Below are 27,217 nucleotides of genomic sequence, written 5' to 3' on the forward strand. Positions count from 1 at the left end.
TCTTCGGGAGGAATGTGTAAAATAGATTAGAAGGTGAGGGACTAGAGAAAAGAGCAATTAAGAGCCTACTGCAGTGGTCCAGGTAAAAAGTAATAAAGGTCTGGAGTAAAGCAAAATAAATACAAATGAATGAGAGGCTATATATGTGATAGATGGGGAGGTGGGGTGAATCAGCATCTTGAACCTTCCCTATAAGAGTGATAGACAGAGGTAGCAATTATAAATCATAAGACCCAGGAGAGAGTATTTTATCTCAGATACATTTCTTTCCTTCTCTGTCTGCTTTTGTAACTACACTGATGCAGATAATCAAATTGAGTCTAACAGAGCCATTATTTCTGTCACTTGCAACCATTTTCTGCAATAATTCTTGAAATGGCTGTGCTGTTTGCCAAACAGATGGCTATCGGGGAGAGTACAAAATATCACTCCGAGCCAACCATAGTAATGGCTTCGAGTCAAATTTCTGATTAAAATAAAAAATATGTCAGTAGTTTCATTCCAGGAGAACCAAAAGAATTCTCAGGGCACCACAATTTCCTTTTCCATCCATTTGGTTTGTGCTTTTTTCCACATCCGTCAGAAATCATATTCTGTATCGACCCTCTTCTGTTCAATTGAGTAAGACACAGAGACCCAGAGCTTAGAAAAAAGGGCCTTTTTTCCTACTTTCCTCTTGTTTAGGCTCCCTCTGAATTGCTTAAAGCTTTTCTTCAACTCAGATCGTTGGAGCTAGAAGGGAACCTTAAAGATCACCTTGTCCAACCCGTTCCTTTTTCAGATGAGGAAGCAGAGGCCTCCAGAGGAGGACCAAGAACTCATAAGTAGTCCACAGGGTGCAGAGCTGGGATTGTGTGCAGAACAATTAGATTCATGATATTCTTCAGTCCTCACACAATGAAACAGAACCTCCTCTCACGCCCCATCCCTAACAGAGAGGAAGGAGCCCTTTTCTCATTCCTCAGTCTTTATACACTGTGAGGACAAGGTGTCCGGCACCTTGTTTTGGGGAAATGCCCCTGGGCTTGGGAGGGAGCAGAGCTGGAGACTGTCCATATATGACTCACTGTGATCTCACTGTTCCTCAGAAATCCCTGTGGTACTTTGGTTCCTTTTTCTAGATAATTATGGCATAAAACTAGCCTTTCTGTCACTGTGGCAGCTGCTGTTCCAACTCACAAACCACTGAGAATTCCAGGAAGGAAGAAAACTAATGGATGGGTTCCTGTAACACTCATTCATAAAACATCAACTAAGCTCATAGAAAGTTAATAATAAAGGTGACCACTTATTGAGTGCTATTTCACGAATGCCAATCACTTAACCCTAATGATCTCCTTTAACCTTTACACCACTTCTGTGAGGTACGTACAAAGATTCATTTTGCAAATGGGACAGCTTAGAGACACTAGGTAGAATATCCAAACTCACACTGGTAATAGAGGTAGAGCTAGAATGTGAATCTGGCTCCTCCTGACTCCTCAGTCTGTGCTCTTAACAACTGTGATATACTTTCCTTTTCTACATTCTGCATTGTGCCAGAAACCATGTAGATTATAGAACCTGTATACATGGCCTTACAGTCTACCCAGGGCAGCCCAACATATCCAGAATTATTAGAGAAAAACATGTAGTATTGCCATACATGAAATAAAGGTTTTTAAAAAAATTTTACCAGTTTATTATAAAGGATAATAAAATGATAATATAGGATATTTCACATGCTACAATATGAATGAAATATATGATACTGAAGATGATAATCTGATGAAGAGGTAATAGGGTGAGGTCCAGAGGGTCCCCAGCACAGGAGTTTTTGTCCCTCATGGAACTGGGGTGTGTCACCTTCCCAGCATTTGGATGTGTTCGCCAATCTGGAAGTTGATCAAATCTCTTTGTTCAAGAGTTTTTATAGAGCTTAATTTCCAGCCCCCCCCCTTCCAATCCTCTATTCTGTTGGTCTTTCTGATGACCAACCCCATCTTGATGCTCTTTAGGGGCTCCAGTCTCAGAAATCTCATTAGCATAAACACCTATGTGCTCAAAAGGGATTTCTTTTTCTCTTTTTAAACTTTTTATTTTGTATTATATAGAATTTGAAAAAGAATAGATACATGTATATGTATAACTGAATCACTTTGTTGTACACCTGAAACTAATACAACATTGCTAGTCGACTATACTCCAATATAAAATGAAATAAAGGTTTTGAATCTAAAGAGTTCTCAGTGTGGGCTTGGGCTTAGGGTGACCACACATCCCAGTGTGCCTGGGATAGCCCTAGGGTATGCCGCCTGAGTGAGATGGAGGGAAGGAGAGAGGACTTCTGGGTATTAACAAAGAAAAAAAAGAAAAAAGATAGAGGCAAGGATTTGTGGCGTTTGTTATGTTTGTTACATGTTTGCTGAATGAGAGTGTAGGGGCATGTATTTATGTAAAAACATGGTGAAAAGATGAGGCAGAGAAACAGGGCATGGTTCAACAAAGGGATACGGACATGAAATGACACTACAAGATTATATGTTTCTACACGCTATACTTGGGTTTTAGAACAATTAGTTTGAAAATACTATGCAGGGTAGATTGAAGTAGAGAGATTGGAAGCAGAAAAACCAAGAAAGAGCATATTGAAATAATCAAGGTGTGAGGCAAATAAGAAAAGACCAGGGTGGCAGAGAGAACCTGTCAAAGCCAAAGGCATGTTGAAGGGAAGAAATGGAAGAATTTCAGTCGACAAACAAGTAATTAAGCCTTACATCACTGTTTATGATTATATTGGTCTCAACTTCTACATGCCATCATCATGGGCAGTGAGAGAACAATGCAGGATTGCCTAGTGCACTCACGATGCTTTGGGTCTAAGGGGCAGCAAGTTGAAATAACGGCACACGCTACCCAAAGTTTTTATACTCATTTAAAAAAATAAGTGATGGGAGAATTGTATCATATAGCACGGAAAATATAGGCAAACTGAACTGCTTTCACATGCAGTTTAACGTCAGCAAAACAGTATCATGTCACAGGAAAGGAATTATGCTAACTCAAATTTTGTTGGTTTTGTTCTGTGTGATTTGTATATTTGTTTTGGCTTTATAGTTGTATACGTGCTAAAGGCATGAGGAGTTCATACCTGGTTTTATGTTTGGCTATATGTTAGGAACATACTAAAACTAGTTTATGTCAGAAAGGAAAGTACATAATAATTCTCTCTTCTTAAAGAGGTCAACACATGACTCAAGTTTGAGACATAGATCTAATACGAATATGATTGTTATTTACATCTCTGGCTTTGACAAGGAAGTAGTTATCAGTGATGTTCAACTGAACAGTTTAAGTGGCCTGATGGATGGGAGTCAAATGACAATGGGCTAGGGAGAAAATATGGGATTAAAAAGCAACAGCAGCAGTTGAGACCATATCAAGAAGTGTATATTATGTATGACAGGTTCTGAAGGAAAACCATAAACTAAAGCAATACAAGCAGTAAAACCAGCTATATAAGCTATGATTGATACTCAAGACTTAGTACAGTGTTGCACTTAGCTAAAAGATGAGTTTTGTGGTTATGTGGTGAACATTAAATATATTTCTTTCCAGAAAGGTGAATATATCAATAGGCAGGAATTAATTTTATGGTCAAATTAATAAATGACAATTTGAAAGATTCATTAAAAGGTAAAGTCTTCAGAAATATGGAAGACAATCCAGGTGACATATCTAATTACCCCAAATCACAAATCAGTTAACAAAATGTCCATGGATCATATCCATGTGCCATTGATTTAGGAGCTGATTTTATGACTTTTAGTCAGGTTGTTGAGCTCCAGAGCCACATAGCTAAAATACTGACTTTCATTCTTTTAATTCCTTCCTCTAAATAAAAGCAAATAATTCACTGAAAGGCAGTTGCCAAGAAATTGGTTAGGGGATCATGGACACCTGACCTTGTATAAATAAAATACCAAAGTTAATCTAGGTATGAACTAAGATTCTTATAGGGAAACAAGAAGCTAAAATTTATCAGGACGCTTATCCTTCAGTTTTAGAGAATTGTATCCTAATGGATTACATTTTAGTAAAACAGGAATTAGCTGTCGCTCTCATAACTTCCCATTGGAGAAAGATTAATGAAAAGTAAACAGCTGATTGAAAGCCAGGATACAGATTATTAGCCTATGGATTCCTAGTTCTATAAATTATTAGGTTTTAAAAAAAATTCCCAGTAGATAGCACCGTACATATTATATAGTGATTCTATATTTCTTTATAGCACTCTGCTCATATACTGGTAAGACAATCCTGGGTTTGAATCTGTCTTTGCCTCTTGCTACCTGTGTTACTTGGACAAGCTACTTAATTTTGCTAAACTTTAGTTCTGTCATCTTTAAAACGAAGATGATAATAATATTGTCACATACAGGTTAATATGAAAGTTAAATACACACATATACATAAACAAACACGTACACGTATAGTATATTTAGCATACCAAACATATATTATGTGCTCAATAAATGGTAGATATAATTATTGGTGTCATTATATATATTGCTAATTATTTATTGAATAAATGGCAATGAAATAATCTACAAGATCTTTTACTAATGGCTAATGAAAAACATACAATGTAACAAAGAATCATCTCTATGAAAGTTGCAGTGCACAGTAATGATTTTAAGAAAAGAGTATTTAAGAATTATTTCAAATAATACTTTGTTCTAATGATTTATACATTCTAACAATGCATATTGCATTACTCTCTCTAAATATTTTTCTAAACTTTACAAGTACAAATTTGATGGGCTGTTGGACAGTTTGATTCTTTTGAACCAAAAGATATTTTATTTGTAGATACTGCTTGCTTGCTTTTATTATTACACATGTTATGGTGTTTATTTCTCTTACATTTCTAGTCCGTGTTTAATTTAACCATATGTAACAAAAGAACTGAGTCGCTCAATCTTATAATTCATTGTAGTCTACCTGAAATAACCATTTAATTCTGATGATGTTTTTTTTTTAACATCTTTATTGGAGTATAATTGCTTTACAATGGTGTGTTAGTTTCTGCTTTATAACAAAGTGAATCAGCTCTTCGTTTTCCTCTTTCTGACTTACTTCACTCTGTATGACTAGGTCCACCTCACTACAAATAATGTTTTGCTATAATACTTTCAATCAAAAATCATTAATATATATTTGGATTTTTGTTCAAATATTTATACCTTGAATAATTATAAGTATTCAATTTAGATAACGATAATTAAGAGGTTGGATGCATACTAAGTTATTAAAATGCATAATAGTTTCTAAAGAGAAACTCTTTTATTATTAAACTAGTTCATTTATTCCCTAGGAATTACTTATTTAAAATTTGTTTCTCCAGAAATTGCTACCTGATCACTTAAGTATAACCCATGTTCTTCTATGTTAATAAATACAAACTAAAGCACTCGCATATAGGTATAAATTAAACACAGAGGTTTCTTTTTCTTCTCTCTACTTCTCCTTTAAAAGGTACATATTTATAAAATAACACTAATTCTCTGAAAACTCCTACAGTCAAAGAATACATTGAATGCTTTCATTAAATATCATTTTGAAAATAATGCCTTTATCTTATCTACTGGCCAAAATTTACAGTGCTTAAATTGCCTAGTTTCCTAAGACAGAATTTCCCATAGTGTGTCCCATGAGTTTCAATGGATGTGTAGCACTGGGTTAACAAAAGTCAAGCTTCTTTATAGTGGAGTTTTCCTAGGACTTCAATATATAAATGTGTTGGGGGCTTTGGGGAGCCAGAAACATGCTAGTTCTTGGACTTGAGCAGGTGTTTCTCAGGAGGTCACTTCGTAGATTTTTGTTCAAGTGCGTGCAAAGGACAGAGTGCTTCAAGGACCCAGGGGTTGGGAAGAAAAGGGCTGTGGAGAAGGAAAAGGCCAGGAAATGAGTGATCACATGACGGGTCACTGACATGTTCTTAAGCACACAGGAGGGGACTGATCAGATGTGTGTTTCAACATGAATATGAATTCTACACAGAGGATGAGTTTCTAGTAGGCATTCTGGGGAGGGAGTTTTGTGAGAAATGGTAATGCCTGATCCAAAGCAGATGCTAAGTAGATGGCAACATTCTGTGTTATTAACAGAAAGGAAAACTGTGTGTTTCTAGACACTGGTGATAGTAGTGCCAACCTTGGTATCTGATTAAGAAACATGAGAGATCCTGACTCATATTCTTTGTCCCAGCGGCGGGCCACCACATTCTCACCTCAAGAAAAGTTAAAATTGTACCTGTAGTCATGGGCCAGCTTCTCAAAAAATACTTTAGATATGCTTGAATGTTTAACTCAGAATCTACCCACATCTTTCAATCTCTAAGAGATCATGGAGAAGATAACCTACATGTAGAAAATTGTGGGATGACAGTGAGTTACTAATTAGCAATCTCTCTACCAGAGAGTAAAAATGATACAATAAGAACCCCAACTCAGGTCTTTCTTGTGTCGATTTTTTTTTACCCGGTGACATAAACTCCAGCAACCATTCCCTCATCTAGTGGAGGCTTAACTTATTCCTACTTGAATTCTGGCTTATTAAATGCATAAGTAGGCACAGTCATTCATCCATGTTCACAAAATGTAATTCAGTGCTTTAGTAATAAAATACTAAATGATGCCTATGACAGCCAAAGGAATGAATGTGTCTTCCTAAAAGCCTAAATGGTGTTAGGGAACTATTTAGACACTGAGGAGATCTGTTCTTTTTTTTAAGAAATATTTTATAATTCTAATCAACGTATTGCTAAATGCACTTAGTGATATACATCATCAACCTTTGCCTTCATGTGTTTTCTTCAGATAACATTTGCTGACATTTTATGCATTAATTTAGAAACTTCTGAGGGAAATGTAGCTCTACAGGTCATTTAAAAAAATACTCTGATCATGCTATCATCCTGTTCTGTCATCCTGTTATATAGAAAGTAAAAAACCTGCTGGCTGCCCTGTGGTCAGTGTAATAATTTGGGGAGCCTGACACTCCATTTTTCATCTGTTTCTGCAAAAGTGAATGCCTTCAGTGTAGTATCTGGAAACACTGCTACTGTATCTGAACACTTTTATATGCACGTATGAGATAATCACTGCTGCAAGTTCAAGTTCATTGCAGTCTCATTTCAAGTTCCAGCTGGGAATTAAACTAAAATTGAGACTGCAATGGGTTTTGTTATCCTTATTGTGCCGCTTAGAGGAAGATGGTTCATGATGATAGAGAGAGTGATTGCCTCTGGGTCTGAAAACACAGAGTTTGACATTGTTCACTATATACACACACACAGTAAACTCAAAATCAGATTATTCCACTGATAGTCCAGAGAGTCCCTTTTTTTTTTCTTTTATTGAGAACTAACTTAATTGTGGGTGTCTGCTTGCCTGTATTAAGGATCTGCAACATTTATTTTAATATTTTTCCCATCTATTACTAAAACTGGTGCTGTGATTATAGGAGGCTGGGTAGTCACAAAGGATTCCTAAATCATGCTTAAATATATCCATAGACAGATAATGACATTGTCGAGTATTAAGTATTTAGGAAATGGAGACAACAACATACATAAGTGACAATCTTTATTATGCACTGTCTGTAAAATAGGAATAGACGAAGGTCTTTACATCTGTGTTACTTTATTCAGAATGATCTGCTATACTGAATTTGCATGCATGCTTCACAATCATCTAATTTTAACTATAATCACTAGCTGAAGATTGCTTACTAAGCATTTTGTGACATAAGAGTGACCAAGTATATACCTGTGTGTATAAGATCCTATTCACTAGTTTGAACTTTTTAGATTCTTGACTTGGTCTCATTATTTCAATTAATATTGCTTGTGGACCCACTCTGTGCATCTGTAATTCCAAAGTCACAGGAACCATGGAGCTAACTATTATGTATCCATTTTCAATAGCACGGTGCATTAACATTGGATTGATAGTTAAATAGACCACTATTAATACTGACAATCACAGATTTCTAAGAAGCACCTAAAAAAGATTTAGACTCTGCATTCCTTCTTGTCATTTATAATGATACACACAACTTTGAGGTACAAATGAACTCTGGACTTTTCATATGGAAGAGGCTATGGTAAATACAACCATCAATCCCGAATTCATAAAGTAAAGCAGGTCTTTGTCAAATAGGGAAGTTATTTTCTATCTTTTATCTGATTCTCATATATACTTTAAAGCTGATGAGATAATGCCTATTAAATTCTTGAAAATAGTACAAGTAAAGAGCAGAAAGGAGGCAATTAATCTACCCACCTGTGTCCCATTCACAAACGATTTTTAAAATAAACATTACTCTATCACTGGGCTATTATTTCCCAGATCGTGCTTTTTATTTTTTTTTCCTTAGAACATCTTTGAGGAAGCTATTTTAGGTCCATTTTGCTCTCTATTCCAACAGCCTACAATAGTTCAAGAGACTAGCTACTTTCTAGTCCAATATTATGTTTAAAGCACTGCAGAATTCATATACCACTTTCGCCTAACAATTATGAATGAGATACTCAAGAGCAAGAAGGGTTTGAGATTTTAAAAAAGAGAACAGAAAAACTACAATGAAATTCTATTTTGCAGAAGTAATATTTTTAATAAAATTGAAAACACTTAGTCTAGTGTTACAACAAATGGGGAGGGTTCTTGCACAAAAATTCAATTATGATTATCTATTGCAAGCTGTCTGGCTCTAACACAAGCTTCTCCTCATTCTTTTTTTTTTTTTTTTTAATGCGGTACGCGGGCCTCTCACTGTTGGTGGCCTCTCCCATTGTGGAGCGCAGGCTCCGGACGCGCAGGCTCAGCAGCCATGGCTCACGGGCCCAGCCGCTCCGCGGCATGTGGGATCTTCCCGGACCGGGGCACGAACCCGCGTCCCCTGCATTGGCAGGCGGACTCTCAACCACTGCGCCACCAGGGAAGCCCTCTCCTCATTCTTGGAATAAAGGATGGAGGTGAATTTGAGTAGTAATGATGTTTACAAGAATTGAAAGGAGGTCATCTAAAACTGAATCTAATGGGAGAAATTAGGTTTTGGTTTGTATCACAGATTTCTAGCCCAGATATACTGTCTTGGCTGCTTCAGTCTCATGAAGCCACTTATAAAGGGGGAAGGTGCAGGTGGGTTAAAAATCATGGAGAAAACCTATGTATTTGCAGAGGGACAGGGGCTCCTAAACCTGGATACTTATAAAACTCATATTTCTAGTTTTTCTAAGGTCATTGCTTTCTCAGAAGTCATAGCTTGATAAAGTAATCTACTTTTATATTTACTGTCAATACGTGCCAATCTTAGGTCTCTAGTAAAACATGCTGAAAATTCGAGAGTAATCAATAGCTTTTTTTCTTAAGAAACATCAATGTCTCTTGTGGGTGAAATATGTTCTTTCTTAATTTACTTGTCTCATAATAATACCGAGGTCACCTTCTCTCTGAAGCCCCGACAGTATCCCACACTCCCCTCCCCTCACCTCTCTGGGAATTAACTGCTCCCTTAACTATGTTTCCAAAAGCAGTTTATACACAATATCATAAAAACCTAATCCACCATTATTTATTTGCATGTGATTCTCTCCCAAAAGGCTTTGAAGATTTTTGAGGACAAGAAGCACATCATATTCATATATCTATATCTATATATATCTATATATATATATCTTTAACATGAAGCATTATGCTCAGTAAATAATATGCAAAAATTGCTTCCTTCTCTGATATAAGAGAGTACTCAGAACCATCAATTCCTTAGAGTTAATGGCTTCTGCCATAGTGGAATAATGACCTGGAATAAAATGAAATACTTTGGGAGGAACAATGACTAGGGTTCTGGTCAACCAAGAAGAGCCTATGTAGGCCCTGTGCTGCAGAAAGAAACAGAGCAAAGAGGTAGGTCATCATCAGGCTGTAAATTTGCCTTTTGTGGTGGTAAACAGACCTTGAGGGAGACGTGGCTCCAGCCCACCAATGGCACAAAATTGAGCTAGCTCAGGGGTCTGACTGTCCACTTCACTTTCCCTGCTTTGTACTTTGGGTGGGCTTTTATGAGAAAAAGGAACAATGCAGGTCCCTTGTAACTGCAACTCCTCACTGATATCCTGTTCTCTTTGACATCATTGCCCTGCTTGTTCAGTGGGGAACTGAAGTGAACTTGAACCAAGTCCAAATTGTCTATTTCACTACCTTGCAAACTTGGTTAAGACTCTGTGGTCTGGTTAGACAAACAATCAACCACAAATGGGTTCCAGAGTCATTACATGCTATGTACACATGACAAAGTTTTGGTTTTGTACCTTGCACGATTTTTCAATGTAGGTGTTTCACTGTGCCCAAAAAGACTGTCTCCATGAAATTTCTCTTTTAAATATTCATTTGTTTACTTATTTACATAGATGTTTGGTTAAAGAGCCCTTAAATTACCTATTAATTAGATATCATTGTTTAGAAATATGTTCTATTATAAAACTCAGCCCCATTTCTTAAAGCATAGGAAATATATAATGTGGCCACCATACTTATTTGGGCCACCATACTTATCTCATGGGTAAGGTTGACAAGAATAAAAATATATACATTTAAATTTCATCACAAAATATCAATTATCCCAGTAGAGCTTGGGAGAAAGCTTGTTAGACAGCAGTATATATTACAAAGGACTACATGTTTCAATTTATTACGCAGTAAGACAAAATTCGTTTATAAAGGTCATGAAGTTTATGGATCCAGGAACAAAGAGCTAAATATAGATCAAGAGAGACAGCCTAGGCTCTTAGAAGCATGGCCCTGGAGTCAGATGGCCTCATACCGCTTGCTAGCTGTGAGGCATTGAACAAGTCACTGAGCCCCTCTGGCGCTGTTTCCTCATTTTAAGACTTAATCCTTAGGTTTAAAATAAAGTTTGGGGAAGTCAGTATTTGTCAAGTGCTTAGAAAAGTGCCTGGTACACAGTCAGCATTATATAAAGGAAGGAAGAAAGAAGGAAGGAAGGGAAGGAGGGAAGGAGGGAGAGAGGGAGGGATATGCAGACCTTTGTCCTATTTTACTCTGTGTTCATATTCCATTTAGAACATGGTGTTTAATTCTGTTTGTAGTTATTTTTGAAGGCCATAAAAACAAAGGATGCATTGAGAGATGGTGGCAATCTATTTTAGGAAGGGCAGAAGGAGTGGCATGTAATTTTACATCTTAAAGGGATTTAAACAATTAAGCAGAACATGGCATCCATCTTCAAATACTTGAGGGTTGACAAAAGGAAGGAGATACTGACTTACTCTATGTTGATCTAGGCAGATGAGTGGATTAATGACCGGAAGTTCTAGAGCGACGGAGTTCAGCTTAACATGAAGGTAAATTTTATAAAATGTATAGCTGTCCGACTATGGAATGGGTCGATACACAAAGTGACAACCTCCCTCCTATTGGAAATGCACAAGTAAAGGTTAGCTGATAATCTGTCAGGGATGTTGTATAAAGAATTCCTGCCTTGGTTGGCAGGGTCACTAGGTAATCTCTAAATTCCTTTCCAAATGTTTCAGTGTTAAAATATCATTAATATGAAAAGTTACAAGTGCACAGAAATGGAGGTGGTTTGAAAACTGACTTTTAGGAGAATAACAATCAAGGCTTGCAAAATAACACTTTATTCTGTACCAAAAGCTTGTGGTCCTTCACCAACCCATGAAAGTAATGAGCAAAGTAAGTACTCCGGCATATTTGGGGGAAGTTGACGTGTCAACATATGGTTAGTTTCCTTTTCTCAATTTGTCTCATTTTGACAAGATAACACGATGGAATTTTGTTTTTGTTTTTTTACTTAATATTAAACATAGTTGTTGAAAGAGTAGTGTAAGAATGGGTATATCACAAGTCACAATGATTGGGTCATCTGAATCAAGGTGTAATTTACACACAAGATCAAATTAGGTCTAAGCGAAGCAAATATTAAATAATTTATATACATATATATACACTTATATATTGCTCAATATCTATATCTTTGGCCTCAAAAGCAAGTCAAAGAGTAATGTTAAAAAAGTTCATTGCAATTTACTTTTTCGTTTTAGTTATTTGGGTCGTAAGTCTTACAAGGGTGCCAAATTCATTTTGAAAAAAAAAAGTGGCTTTATTCTCTGAAGTGGATTTAGACTATTTCCTCAAACACAGGGATCTAACCTTGCCCCAGTCATTTCTGTTTAAATTCTCACTGTTGCTCAGAGAAGCACATCTTCTCACAGTGGAATCAGTTCAGGCTCAAGAAAGGAATGTCCTGTTTTACTCCAGCATGCCTGCTCTTGCAAACCATCACGTTACATTCAAGTAGAGAACCTTCCACTGAAGAACCTTCCACTGAAAAACCTTCCACCAAACTTAATTAAAAGGCTGGTATACACTTAAGTACAATATCTAGATTAAGAAATAATTACTTTATTAGCCTATATTCACCTACCTAAGATTTTGCCAAGTTTTGGACTAGAAGATACCTAGCTTCCCTTTCCACATGGGTTCAACAGAAAAACATATTCTAGACCTCAGGTATATGTCTTGATATATGGAAAAAACAATGTTGATGATACTTGTTCAGATTCTTCAATAAAATTTCTTTTTTTTTTTTTTTTTTGCGGTACGCGGGCCTCTCACTGTTGTGGACTCTGCCGTTGCAGAGCACAGGCTCTGGACATGCAGGCTCAGCAGCCATGGTTCACAGGCCCAGCTGCTCCACGGCATGTGGGATCTTCCCGGACTGGGGCACGAACCCGTGTCCCCTGCATTAGCAGGCGGACTCTCAACCACTGCGCCACCAGGGAAGCCTTCTTCAATAAAATTTTTGACCTAAGTTGAAAAACTATATTTTGCTCTTAGATATCTTGGTACTAACAGAGATATAAGGCCACACGAGGATAATGGCACAAAAGGTTTCTTTTATATGTGAATAAGAATGCTGCCTCAGTAGTCATTTATTTATTTTTTGGAAGGGCATGGCAAGAATATCAGATTGCCAAGCATTTTCCTTTGGAGGAGAGGTCAACGTCTATGGGGAGTACAGACTAACTTCCTTGTAGCAACTTTTCTTTTAGCTGCCAAGGAAAATATTGAGTCCAGATGATCTAGCGAGCAGAAGGCCTGCCTCTGTAGGAGAGAGAAAGCTCTTCCTGCCTGGAAGACCCCTACCAACCACCCTGGCCGAGGGGTCCATGAGACATGAAAGTTGACATATGCCTTTACTTCATCGAACCTTACCTAAATCAGAAAGCTTCTTTTTTCCCCTATCTTCCACACACATAGGTCCAGATTCTTTCAAGATCTTTTAGTTTTGCTTTTTCTTGATTGTGATAAAATGAATTAAATCAAAATTTTGCTCCCATTACTAATCAAACTCTAGGAGGAAATTAGCAGAGTTCAGCAACATACTAGCAAAATGTGCTAATACCATTTTAACGTTTAGTTGGAGATAAGGATATTCAAAGGGCAATTACTTATTTTTAAATTACACTCAAAATTTAAAAAATACACACACATAAATTCATTTTTCATTAGCACTAATATATCAACAGCCCCAAATTCTTAAAGCTTTTTAAAATATGGGATATTTCTCATTTTCCTTTCATCCCAGAGTCCACACCAAGATTTAGTGTTTCCTTCTTTTGTTATTCAAGCGATGTGAGCGAAGGTGGCAAAAGACACATAGACACATTTATCATAAAACTATATAAAGCAGATTGCAAAAAAAACCATGACTTTCTTTTACCTTGCCGTAAATAGAAACAAAATAGTTTCCATTTTCCATTATGATCTGAAACCGTAACCTCAGTAACATAAGGTTTTAATTTATAAAGGAACGTCAAGTATTGCCCTTTGGGGAGGTTATAACAGACTACATGAATGTCAAATAGTATTACTTTCTAAAAATAGATTTATTTAGCCCCCAAATAAAGCTTCATGATTTAGAATTAATTTCCAATTACGTAGGGCATCTATACTCTTGTTCAGGAACCACACAATTTATTAGCAACTTTAAAATTATTAACATGGGCAATAAAATCATATTTATGTAATCCAACCCCAGAGGAAAAAGATTAAACTCAGCAAATGCTTGTTGGAATTTGGGCTTTCCACACATTTCTCATGTGGTCAAGCTGAACCCATGGCAAGTCTACACAGCTGCCTCAGTTGCCTTTTGACTTTATGACCATGTAATATTTGATCACATGGACCTGGCATATATGTACGTGAGATTTCTGTTTTCTTATAGAAAAAATGGTTTTCCTTTTTATATAGGGATTGGAGATCAGTAGGAGTTTTCAATAAATGTATCTATTTCAAGGGCAGCTGCTGTAAAATCAATTCATTCTTGTGAAGAGGAAGGCGCCCCCTCCTTTTCTGGCAAAAATAATATATCTTGACAGATATGCCAAGATATGCCTTTTTCTCACTTTTGTTCTAGTCTTTCCAAGAGAAAAAAAAATCTTTATCACAAAATCAAAAAAAACCCAACTATCTGTTACAAAGATTCCATCTCTGAATTTGTTATAAAATTAAATTAGGGAACAGAAACTGAACAACAGATGATATCTATTGTATTTCTATTTTCTAGAGCAAGACAGCAGTCAAGGTGATTTTCAAACTCTGAAGCACACAAAAATATCATGCCATTATTTTCTCAAATAGTTGAGAAGACAGACATCACTTTGAAAACACATAAATTCAGTTCTTATGTGTAAGAGACTAGATTTTTTTTTTCTGCTGTTAGAAAAAACTCCAAATCAGTATTATTCAACTTGATTTGATGAGTGCTAAGAGCAGATTTAGGAAAAGCCTTAAGCCTAGCAGGTAGGGAATGCTTTATGTGATTTTATTCTTAAGTATTCACATCCCACCTTGTTGGGTTTTTTTTTTTGTGGTACGCGGGCCTCTCACTGTTACGGCCTCTCCCGTTGCGGAGCACAGGCTCTGGACATGCAGGCTCAGCGGCCATGGCTCACGGGCCCAGCCGCTCCGCGGCACGTGGGATCCTTCCGGACCGGGGCACGAACCTGTGTCCCCTGCATTGGCAGGCAGAGACTCTCAACCACTGCTCCACCAGGGAAGCCCCCTACCTTGTTTTAAAAGGAATTTAAGACAGTCTAAATGGATACATAAAATTTAGTAAGATAACAAGAATGGATTGTGAGAAAGTTATATCAGGGCAAGGGTTATGTCATAAAACTGAACTAGGAATGAGGCCACTATATTAAAAAAGAAAAAGCTTATTAAAGGATGCTATACATTTGAAGTGTTCACAACACTTACGTTACTCATTTTCAGTTGAAAATACCATAAGTCAAAAATGCGTTTAATACATCTAACCTACAGATCATTATAGCTTAGTCTAGACTACCTTAAACACATTCAGAACACTTACATTAACCTACAGTTGCACAAAAATCATCTAACACAAAGCTTATTTTATACAGCCTTGAATATCTCATATCAGTTATTAAATACTGTACTGAAAAACAGAATGGCTCTAAGTGTGTCAGTGGTTTCCCCTCATGATCCCGTGGCTGAATGGCAGCTGTGGCTGCCCTGCCAGCATCACGAGAGATTATCTGTGCTGCATATCACTAGCCCTGGGAAAAGAGTAAAATTCCAAGTACAGTTTCTACTCAATGCATATTCCTTTTGCACCATTGTAAAGTCCCCAAATCCTAAGACAAACAATCTTAAGCCAGGGACTGTCTGTACTTACTTCACCTGACATCCTGCTGTCCACTCAGCCGTCTCGATGGTTAGATTTTAGAGGATTCAGTGCAGTGAAATCCCCAAAACAACGCTGTGATACTTGAGAACTATCACATGCGACTTGTTACTATGAATCAGCTACCAATTTTGTAAATGATATGTTTTATAAATTACACCCTTGATCCTTATAAAGATGTCATTCACATAAATTCTGATGGGCTCAATGAATGGAAGAGAATGAGGTGTAATTGTGCATAATATATTTTGCCCATAGAACTTGAGATCATTACCCTCGGGTATAAATGTATCACACTGGGCATTTGAACTTCTTTGTCGTCTGTGATCTTCTGATCAGGAGAAAAGTTTACAGTATTTTGGCTGCTTTTTCATAAACTCTATTGCCTCTCAGTCCAGTTTTCATTAGACAGTAGCCTGTGAAGACTTTCAGTTTGTTACCCTGGGCTAGAGACTGGAGCACTACAACCAAAATTCAGGTTAGAAGGAGGATTGAAACCCTTTTAATGACAGTGTTTACCTGAGTACAGTAAGCTCTTTGATGAAGACAGGAATTTTTACGCGGTACACTGACAATGCATTGATTTTTAATAGCTTGGGATTTATTCTCACGTGCATTAGGACAAACAAAAACGTAACAACTGTATGAATTCATGAACATCCCTGCCCAGGTCAAGGCTAAAATAAATGATTGTTCATGCGACACTTGTGGAAAAAAACCTTTGGGTGGTTAAATGAATGACTAAGATTTGGGAAGCACTATTGTATGGGAACAGAATGCCCTAACAAACTTGTAAACTTTAAAAGCAAACAGAATCTGAGATAGAACTACGATATTTGTTCTATATCCACATGTTTAATTCCAAGTTGTTTCTCTCCTTGAACATGGCTTTCAAGTTCAATGATATGAGGCTACACCACTAGCTTAAGCCTTGAGTTTTGTGTCTCAACCTTCTGGGAGCATAAATAAACTTGCTGGGTTTCGGCATAACTGCTCTGCACACATCATTCAGGCCCAGGCTGCCTGCATCTCTGGCTTCTGTAATGCGAACAAGCCCTTTCTAGGACTGGTTCCTGCTGTACCTCATTTTCCAAGTGCAAAGGCATCAGTCGTCTCCCTAATCACCTGTTAGGTTTTTGTTGTGTCTCAGCTGGAAATTTCCTTCCCTTGTCTAAAGTGGAGTTCAAAAAAGTCTCAGATCACATCACAGGCTCCTGTCAAAACACTGTGCATTTTTCTTTCCAAATCCAAGAGACCCTTCTGTCCTATTTCACTGCGCTTTCATTTTTAAAGAAAATAAACAAAACAAATAAAAATATTTTTTAAAAGCTACCACTCCTGAAACCCTCTTTTCTGAAACTTAAACACCATAAACCAGTGCCTTATAAAGTCACATTTTTAAAAGTCACAGTTATATGCAAACCCTCAGTATATGAAGCAATAAAGATGAGCTACCAAAAGTGAAAACCAAGATGGCCAAGATGTTTAGAAAGATGTTCAATATCACTTATTATTGGGAAAATACAAATTAAGCCAAAATAGCACTTTTTACCCGCTGGATTGGTAAAAATTCTTATCGTACAAATATTGGGGCTTGTGGAAACATGGGAGCATGTGTGCGTGGCTTGTGGGATATAAATTAGTATAGCTATTTTGAAGGGCAATCTGGTAGCATCTAGTAAAATTGAAAATATAAATACCACCCATTCCACTTATACGTTTATGTACCTTCATACTGTGTTCATAGTTATACATGTGACTGTGTCTATTACACTGTTGCTTATAGTACCAAAACATCAGAAACAACCTAAAATTCAATAGGGGAATAGGTAAATTGTGTTCTATTCATACAAAGGAATACTATACAGCTATTAAAAGGGGAGAACTAGACCTTGTATATGAACATAGATCTCAAAAACATGATATCAGCTCAAGAATATGAGTCGTTGAAGGTGACACACACTACGAGACCAGTTATGGAAACGAAAACACCCAACGCATATGATGAATTAATAAATAATATTCTTAGCCTTAACCACTTAGATATTCCTAGTCAAGACCTCCTAACTCTTCCTTGCTACTTACCTAAATTGTACTCATCCTCAAGACACAGTTCAAATCCTACCTCCCTCAGGACCACCCAACCCACAATGATTCCTTTTCTCCTCTGATCCACTCTAATAATAATAGTTTTAGGCATGTGACCTCATCTATCTCATATTCTCATTGTGGGGATTAATAAAGGTTCCTCACATAGGAGGTTTCATGTAGTTCTTAGTGCATAGCAAGAACTCATTGACTCTTAGTTGCTATTATTATGACAAGTTTATGTCTCCCTTTGCTTAGTCTGGTACACTGCCATAGTAGATACTCAATAAATGTTTACATTTGCCTACGAATATGATGGTGACATGTTTTTGCTAATGATTACATTTGCCCAGGTCATTTCCTGAGGTGGGGTCCTGGCTCATTATTTACTGGATATTCAGTAAAGTCTGTGGGCATTCAAGAATTGGACATTCCCAAGTTCCACTAGCTGAGTGCTGAGGCACTGCTCTCTGGGGACCACAGATGAGCGCTAACCTCCTATTCCAGGCTCAGCTGATCCTAGATTCCCCTGAAGTTATTAGTTGAGCTCTAGCAAAGCTTACAGACCTTCTAGCCCAAAGTCACTGAAAGAGTTTAAGCCTCTTAGAAAACAAGTATTAATCCTGGGATTTTTCTTCTAAGATCTTGAACACCAGGAAAATTCCTCAATTTCAGGAGTCTCAGAGGAGGCACTTTTAGACAAACACGGGACAGGAAAGGTTAAGTAGGGTAGGTAAAAATGGAGAAAGCATGGAGAACAGGGTAACACGTATTAAGCATAACACCTAATATCTGCCGGGCATAGAGAATTCAAATAGGTGACGTCATTTAACACAACACCTACAGGAGAGAGAGAGAGATAGTTACTCCTGGTTTACAGATGAGGAAACTGAGGCCTGGAGATTCATTAACTTAAAAGCGGCACAGAAAATAATTGCTGGAATAAGGATTTAATCCCAGGTCTTCTTGACTTTAAAAACCCGTGTTTGTGGCAGAAGTTAAATCTATTTAAATTAGATTCATTTACATGTTATTTCATTAAATTAAATGAAAAGCACATATTCCATACACTTATATGTCTAGGTCCTCAGTTAATAATTTGAGGAACTGAGAGAAGTGACTCATTTGGAAAGGTGTGTCTAATGCTTGTAACGGCTCTGAATGATAAGCTCCATACTTACAGGGTCTCAAGTCACTAGTACTTGAAAACAAAATTAAATACCAAACAAATTAGAGAAAAGAAACAGACCTCAAAACTACTACTTTTTAGTAGGAAAGTAATCTGACACCCATAAATGTATGAAGAAGATAGCCTAAAATTAACACAAACATTTTGTTCAGGAAGTTGAAAGTTTTTTTGTAGGTCATTCTTTGATTTCTCTAGTAAGAGCAGTTCTTTTGTGGTGGTTCATCTGTGGGTATCTTGTTAAGAGATATTTGCTCTAACATGATTTCTATAGAAGTGTACTCTCTGCAGCATCTTTCATCTTACCAGCAGATGAAGCAACAACATCCTAAGTGGGGTAAGTTTTCACGTAATTATTAGCATGCCTAAGAAGACAGTGACTTCATCTGGGCTTATTACTGTTACTTGTCACAGATACGGACTGAAATAATGCAGCAAACACACCACTGAAACTCTCAAGGGAAGAGATAAGACTAAGTGATAATGGAGAAACTGCTCCGGCTCGGGCTGTTCTACATAAACACATCCCTTTCCAACAGTCAAGAGACAACTGAAAGCTTCAATTACCTATGTCTGCAATGCTTCTTATTCACATCAATATTTGAAATAGGGGATAATATGAAATAATGGGAGCTCTTCTCCAACTAATACAATCAAAAGTAAAAAAAAAAAAAAAGCCAAAGTGGAAACAAGACTAAGGAAAGAAGGAAGACATAAATGACCTTTGTGACTCAAAAACAAATCCCACAAAGGGAGTCATGAGAAATAAAACCTATACTGACATCAGTTGATTAAGGTCACTTATTTATAAAGCAGAACATTTCATAAGTTACACTCCCCGACACATAAACTTCATGTTGAGAATACGACATTCAGCAGGATAATAAAAATAAGGCTGATGGGCCTTTTAATCCCTCTCTTGTGAATTAAATATTTACTAAAATAGAATGATTACAGCCCTGTATCTTAAGGGTAGTAAATAGGTTGTATGCCGAAGCATACCCTGATGAGTCTTGCTAATGGCATACCAACTATCTTAACTTTAAGGAGCCATTACAGAATGACAGATGGAAGAATAATGTAACATAAGGAAAATAAAAGTTACAGACAGACAACTAAGCAATATGGGTCACACTGCTACACTGTATATACACAAAATCCTAGAGTTCCTCTTAAGGGAAAATAACAGTGCACTGGCATTTTCATTTACTTTTTAGTGGCAATTAAATTTCCTGACACAATTATTTTTTGATAAAACATGACATTTTATAATCCAGTCAAATTTTATTATTTTCCAATCCAATCCCAATCACCTATTAATCAAATATAAGTTTGAAAGTCCCTACTAAATATGCTTTTTGCAAACGCATTGTGACAAGATGGCTCTTAGCATTCAATGGTGATTCCATAAGAAACAACTGAGTGCTGATACTGAGAGCGGGGACGCATTCTCCCTTTCTTTTTAAAAATAAAAATCTGCCGATTATTCAGCCACCATTTCATAAATTCCTGCCACAGATGATCAAGGGAGAATTTGGCGATACACATACACTTCAAAACTCAAAGAAAGGATAGTTATACCAGGCTTATAGTCATACCACAAAGCCATTAAAATCAATTCCTGAATGGTGGCTGGTTTAAATGAGGCAGACGTTAGTCCAGCAGTCCTCAACCCCAGCTCTATCCCAGAATCTAGTCTGTGGTGGGACTCCTGTGAGAATCATTGTTTTGGTCTTATGACATAGGCAACCGCTAAGAGTTCCTTACAGAGTCAGACCTACCCACTCCTTGCCAACTTCCTCATCTGAAGAGGATCTTGTGCCATTTCAGTCAAACAGACTGTAAGTAGCAGCACGTGTCGGAAGTGTGAAGCTATAAGTAATACTGGATATGTAAGAAAAGAGAGAGTCTGAAATTTTAAAAAACTGTACAGAGGGTATAATGACAAGTTGAAATTATGATAGAGTAATCATGGTTCCGGCATACAAAAATGCAGTGGGGCGGCCACTGAGGACCTGGTCTCCGACAAGTCTCTGCACCACTGGGGACCTGAACTTCCTTTGAGCTGTACCAGACCCAAGGACACCCCTAGCCGTGTTCAGAACAATACCTGCCAGCTGCAACCTATGGTCTCAAGGTCTTCCATTGTAACTATGCAACCATTTGGGATCCCAACCAATCCTCGCTTAACAAGCACCCTGCCTCTTGCCAGCTCCAATTATAATTCTTGATAAACAACTCATGTAACTAACTGTAACCTTGTGGGCTTTTGCCTTTATAAGTCTCCCCCATTTTGTAGTCTGGGAGAACACAATTCAGACGCCTGTGGAATCTGTGTCTCCCGGGCTGCAGCCCTAAATAAACACCTTTTTATTTCACGTCTGTCTCTAAAGTTTTCATTGACAGATTCAGACTGTGCGTTAAGGTGGATTGTTTGTGGCCTGTTTGTTTTTGAATTTGAGTTGAAACCTCTCCAAAACTTTCACTTTCATCTTCTGGAACTTTTGCTTATAAATATGTCACAGCTGAGCAATAATTTCATTTGCTTATTTCCAAATGCCCATGTATGCACAAAACTTCCCTATAGGACTTGAACATTTTAGAAACCTATGTTATTCATTCACTCACTCACTGCATATTTATTGAGAACCTACTCTAACTAGGCATTATTCTAGGTACTGATAATTAAAATATAGCAGTGAACAAGATAACAAAAGTCCCCACTCTCATGAACCTTACTCTGGTGAGGGGACTTCTGAACAAGCAGGTAGATGAAGCTTTATTTCTTTGTATCTATAACGTTTCTCTCATCCATAAATAATTTGAAAATTTAACAGATAGAAGCACTATACAGTAGAAAAATTTAATATAGATAAGGAAAAAACTAAAACTACAAAAACAGCATTGATATTATAACCCCGGTGAACTTTTAAAACTATCCAGAGTAAATAGCCTGAAAGGTGGTTAGAATAATTCAAACATAAAATAAACTGCAATTGATGTCAAATAAAATAAAAAACTTTAATACATTTAAAAACGTAAAAATCAAACTCCTTTAAAACACTAGCTTTTTTTTTTCTTTAATCCAGTGTGTGTCCTGGAACTTTTGTAAAGTTCTTAAAAATTCTGGATCCCTGGATCCACCTGAATGATAAACTGCACAGGGTCCAAATATACGTAGTTTTGTAATGTTCCAGAAGCAGCCACTGTCTGGAGGCTGGGACTGTCCATCAGACGGCAGAGCAAAGAGCTCTGCAAATCCTCTTCCTCCTCCCAAAACCATGACACTGAAAAATATTGTCAAAACCAACCATTTCAGGACCTAATAATAAGCCAAAGACAAGCAACAAGTGGAAAAGTTTCTTCTTGGAAAACTGCTGACTGGCAAGTAAGAAGAGGGCGAGTCTGTGGTCTTTCTACCTGGGGCAGCTCCCACCCCGCCCCTCTCAGCTAAACCTCTACCAGGGAGAGGCTGCCATGGAAACCGGCAACTTTGCTGCCCCAGGGTCTGAGTGCATTGGAAGTGAAGAGTAGAAAAGCCTACTCCCAGGCAGTCTGAAGCATTAGCTTCCTTGGAGGCAAACAAATGCTGACTGCCAACCTCACAGCTGGCCTGAGCCTGCACTCCCACTTGGGCTACTCCCCAGACCAGTGGACTAGCCATGAATGTAATGGGCAATGAGATCCTGGACATGAGAGAACCATGGAGGGCTTTGATCAATTTCCACACATCCTGGGTTGACCAGTAGGACCTAATAGGGCCTGGTGGAAAGAAAAGGCAGGATGGATACGAAAACTCCTGAATTTGAACATGTTTCCCAGTCCATACACAGATATATCAGCAGAGGCTGAAAGCCTTACTGGATTGAACTGTTTGAGCACAACTTCTGGCTAATCACTGACTGACCACTGAACTACGGAGACCCAAGTGCAACCCTAGGAAACAAGGCTTAGACATAAAAGTAAGAACTGAACTACTATCTCAGAACATAACTGAAAATACAATTTTAAAAACGGATGAAAAAGTTGCTACACGGTTCTGAAAAACAGAAGGCAGCAGAATGAATTCCTATTTGGACTGTTCTTTGTTTATTCAACCACTATTTATGTTTATTTCAATCTGGACCAGACACTGTGCTCAAATGCCCAGATACAATAGTGAACATGATAGATAAGGTAGAAATTAAAGAGTTAACATTTTAGAACTAGAGTTTGTTCTTCAAGGTCTCAGGATTTGGGCAGACCACTCTGGTCTTGCACACAGTCTCCAATTTCGAAAAGTACATGGTTCTTATGACTCATATGACTTACATAATGTTTCAACTAACAGATGTGAAGTAGTCAAATACATAACCAAATAATTATGGGATTGACATATATACACTAATATGTATAAAACAGATAACTAATAAGAAACTGTTGTATAAAAAAATAAATAAATAAAATTTATAAAAAAAGAAAAGAACAACTAAGGAAAACAACAAGGTCCTACTGTATAGCACAGGATAAAAAATGTAACTAAGGCATCTGTGTTTTAGTGCTGGCTCTAGTATTTTCTGAGTAGTCTTTGCTGAAACACTCTGCAGAACTCAGTTTCATTATTCATAAGGTGAAGCAGGTTTGACTAAATTTTTAAGGTGACTCCTTGACCTCAAATTCTATGATTATTTGTAAGGGCATACAATAATACACATTAACATAAAAAATACTTATAAGAAACCTATCCAGGCTTACTTTAATGAATGCAATCCATCCATAATTAGCACAGCATTTGTAAATACACGCACAGTTTCAAAGTGGTATTTAAAGAGCTTATTTTCTTAAATAGATAAAACATTGCATTTGAAAGCTTATTTACAAGATTCTCATATATGGTATTGGAATCAAACCGTATGTCATAATATATTCAGAAGAAATACGAGGCTCATAATTGCCTAGATTTGATTGTCTCAGGAAGATCATGACCTTTGATATTTATTTTCTTAACAAATATCGTAGAGTGATCCCTGTGTCTCAAACGTTGATCTAATCACTTTACACATATCAATTCGTTTAATCCTGGAGACACTCCTAAGAAGGGCTACTATTATTAGCATGTCTATTTCTACACAAGGGAAGACTGAGGCACCAACAGGTTGACTAACTTGTCTCAGGCACTAAGAGGCAGGATGAGATTAACTTCCTCTTGGCTGCTAAGTGGCACGGGCCTGGATTCAAACTCAGGTCAGCTGGCTCTGAAGCCGCATTCTCTCATCTGCTCTGCCCTGTGGCCAGAGCTTACAAACCTATGGGCTTGTGATGTAAGACAGTACCCAAAGAGGGAAAGGACATCAGTTATTCAGGACAATAACACGTCTATTTCCCTTAAACACATGCACGCACGAACACACACACACACACGCATACACACACACATGGACAAGCCCTCACACTCTTGTGCAGCCCTCACATAGACACAAAACCAAAGGATAAATCTGGCAGATTTGAATTTCACTAGAGTAGTGGGGATATGGACGTTAAGATCTTTAGTATTTTTGGATTAAATTTCTAGTGCCTTACTTTTATTTCACAATCCTAAACTAAATCCTCATAAATGTTATGTCATTAGCAAATGTGTTGTATATATAATGTCAGGTCCATACAACCTTTATGCTATTCCAAAATATGTAGTTTTATAGTTCAACATATATATGACAGATAGGCCCTTTATTTACGGATTGGAAAAAATTACCTTTCTAATGTAAGGGTCCTCTCTTACCCCTACCTTAAATAAACAAGTAACAGTTTCACCTTCCAGATAATTTATGCTGGTTGAATCATTTTAGCCCTCTAGGGTTTCTGGCTTGTAACATCATGTGCTCTACCCTCCTCACCTGGCATCTTTGTTCCATCCATGGTGACATTTGTACTTTTTAAATGCACATTAGAAGATTTTATACTCAGATTCTGAACCTTCCCCTGTGAGTGTTTATTATTGAAAAAAGACTTTTATGACAACCAAACATGTTTCGTATGGCTGAGATGCTCATGTCAGGCCTTGAAGATATCCTCATACATTTATCCAAAAATTATGGTAGAACTCCACTGAGCAACGAAAATGCCAAGAGACATGAAATGGGGTAAAAGAGAGGACTTCAGAACCCTCTCATTAGCCGGGAAAACATACAGCATAGAAGGAGCGCAGGCAAGCATCACTCTCTCCATGGAAAGAGTGTAGCAGTTAAAAGAAAAGTGGAGCTAATGACATGCCAGATAAGAAGCAGCCCTCTCAGAGCATCACATGACATTTCTTTCTGGGATCAGGGAGCCTGTCCCATGTTTCCTGTTGTGCTCCTGAGTCGGTCTTTGTGGCAAAGAGACAAGTTTGCTAAAGTTTTTAATTAACGTATGTCCTTGCTGACAGATGTTGTGAATGAGGCACTTTTTCTTTCCCATTATGGCTTAGACTTTAGATTTAATTACTGTGGAAATGAATCAAGAAACATGACTTCAGGCAGAATATTTTAAATGTCAGCAGAGTAACCATATTAATTCTCAATCTTAAAGGATCCGTGTAATCCCTTCTTTATTATGAGTGATGTGAAAATAATTTTAGGAAGGAGGTTAAAGATAGGAAGACCCTGCAAGCTATGGGAAGATCACCTGTTAGTTGCCATTTTTTGGATAGCTGTTTTGTTTGCATAACGACTTAGTTTTATTTGGTGCATACACATAACGACTTGTATGAAAAGGGACTGTGCTCTTCAAGTGTTATATGTGAAAGGACCGGAGCCCTTCAACTTAGGTCTAAATGTATTCATGAAATATATCTTCCATTCAGATGATCAAAATCTGGCCACATTTTTTTTATTGCCTAAAATGAGTATTCACTTAAAATTATGTTATCTCTCATGTCATCAGCTCTAAGCCATGGAAATGCAGTGAAGTAACTAAATGTTTAGTCCTCCAGTAAAATACATATTTGGAAAAAAAAAACCCAAACCTTAAAATGACCTAAAAGAAACAATGAGGTCCTATTATATAGCACAGGGAACTATATGCAATATCTCGTGATAAACGATAATGAAAAGGAATATAAAAAAGAATATATATGTATAACTAAATCACTTTGCTGTACAGCAGAAATTAACAAATATTGTAAATCAACTATACTTCAATAAAATATTTTTTAAAAAAGAAAAAAAGTTGAAGACATATGGGGTACCTTCTCATACAATCCAGTGCTCGGATAAAGAAGTCCTTGTGTAACTGGTGTTCATCCCTCAAGATTGAGCATTGTTCAAGCGTCACTGACATCGACGTCCTGTCTTTGGCACTTTTACAACAGGTGAAACGGATGCCATTTAGTTTGCGACAAATCTGTAACAGACATATACACAGTTTATTGTTTACTCGCAGATTAAAGTGTCAGAGTCCTCTAGACACTTCTAGTCTAAACCCACCAAATTTATGTTAATTTATGAAAATTAACTGGTTCAATCTGCCTATAGAATGGAAACATATTACCTTTTCATTTTAAAAGCTAGTGGAATAGATTTAATTTATTTAGCTCTTTGTACATGAGGTGTGGGGCTGTTGAAGGCATATAAGATGGTAAATATCCAGCAGAGGCAGCAAGGCTCTCTGAGAGGGCATCTAAGCTGCAGGGGATAATGATAATCACAGCTCAGAAGCAATATCTTAATAGTGAAGGGGAAAAAAATAATCTGTATTTCCTGGATCAGCCACTTGATTTGAATCTTACATAGCTAATACCTTCTTACTATATATTTAAAATAACCTTTACTAACCTCTGCGAGATGTTATGAGATTTCAAACATCCCCATGGTGCCAAGTGAAACCGATAAGGAAACCACTCATCAATGCAACTAATAAGAATAAGGACACCAAAAATGGCCACTGTAATTGCATATCTACTGTGCACCAGGTGCAATGCTAATAAATTTCATATAGATTTTGCTCTTTTAATTTAACTGCACATGAACCCTGGAGGAAGGTATAGTAATCTCATTTTACAGATGAGGAAATTGAGGTGTAGATAGGTAAGGTGCCTTATGCACAGCAGAGCAGAGCCAGGATGCTGGTTTAAGTCTACCTAACAAGGACCAAGTCTTTAACTTCTGTCCTGTTCTGTTTCTCTCTATAATT

At 37.3% G+C, this 27,217-nt stretch overlaps 1 protein-coding gene across 11 annotated transcripts in view; it reads right to left on the minus strand.

Annotated features, from left to right (window-relative positions):
- The window catches only part of INPP4B (inositol polyphosphate-4-phosphatase type II B), a 725,833-nt gene that overhangs the window by 16,658 nt on the left and 681,958 nt on the right, over positions 1 to 27,217 (minus strand). For 8 of the 11 annotated variants that reach the window (XM_049709519.1, XM_049709524.1, XM_049709523.1 and 5 more), the window contains 2 exons: positions 26,274 to 26,428; positions 22,072 to 22,356 (listed from right to left, as the gene is read on the minus strand). In XM_049709519.1, the coding sequence (XP_049565476.1) occupies positions 22,125 to 22,356; positions 26,274 to 26,428 (387 nt within the window). In that variant the 3' untranslated portion in view covers positions 22,072 to 22,124. Of the gene's footprint in view, positions 1 to 22,071; positions 22,357 to 26,273; positions 26,429 to 27,217 lie in introns of those variants that run through there. The other 3 variants (XM_004263595.3, XM_049709522.1, XM_033402505.2) reach the window with 1 other exon arrangement.

The sequence above is a fragment of the Orcinus orca genome, chromosome 4, assembly GCF_937001465.1.
Source record: "Orcinus orca chromosome 4, mOrcOrc1.1, whole genome shotgun sequence".
NCBI lineage: Eukaryota > Metazoa > Chordata > Mammalia > Artiodactyla > Delphinidae > Orcinus > Orcinus orca.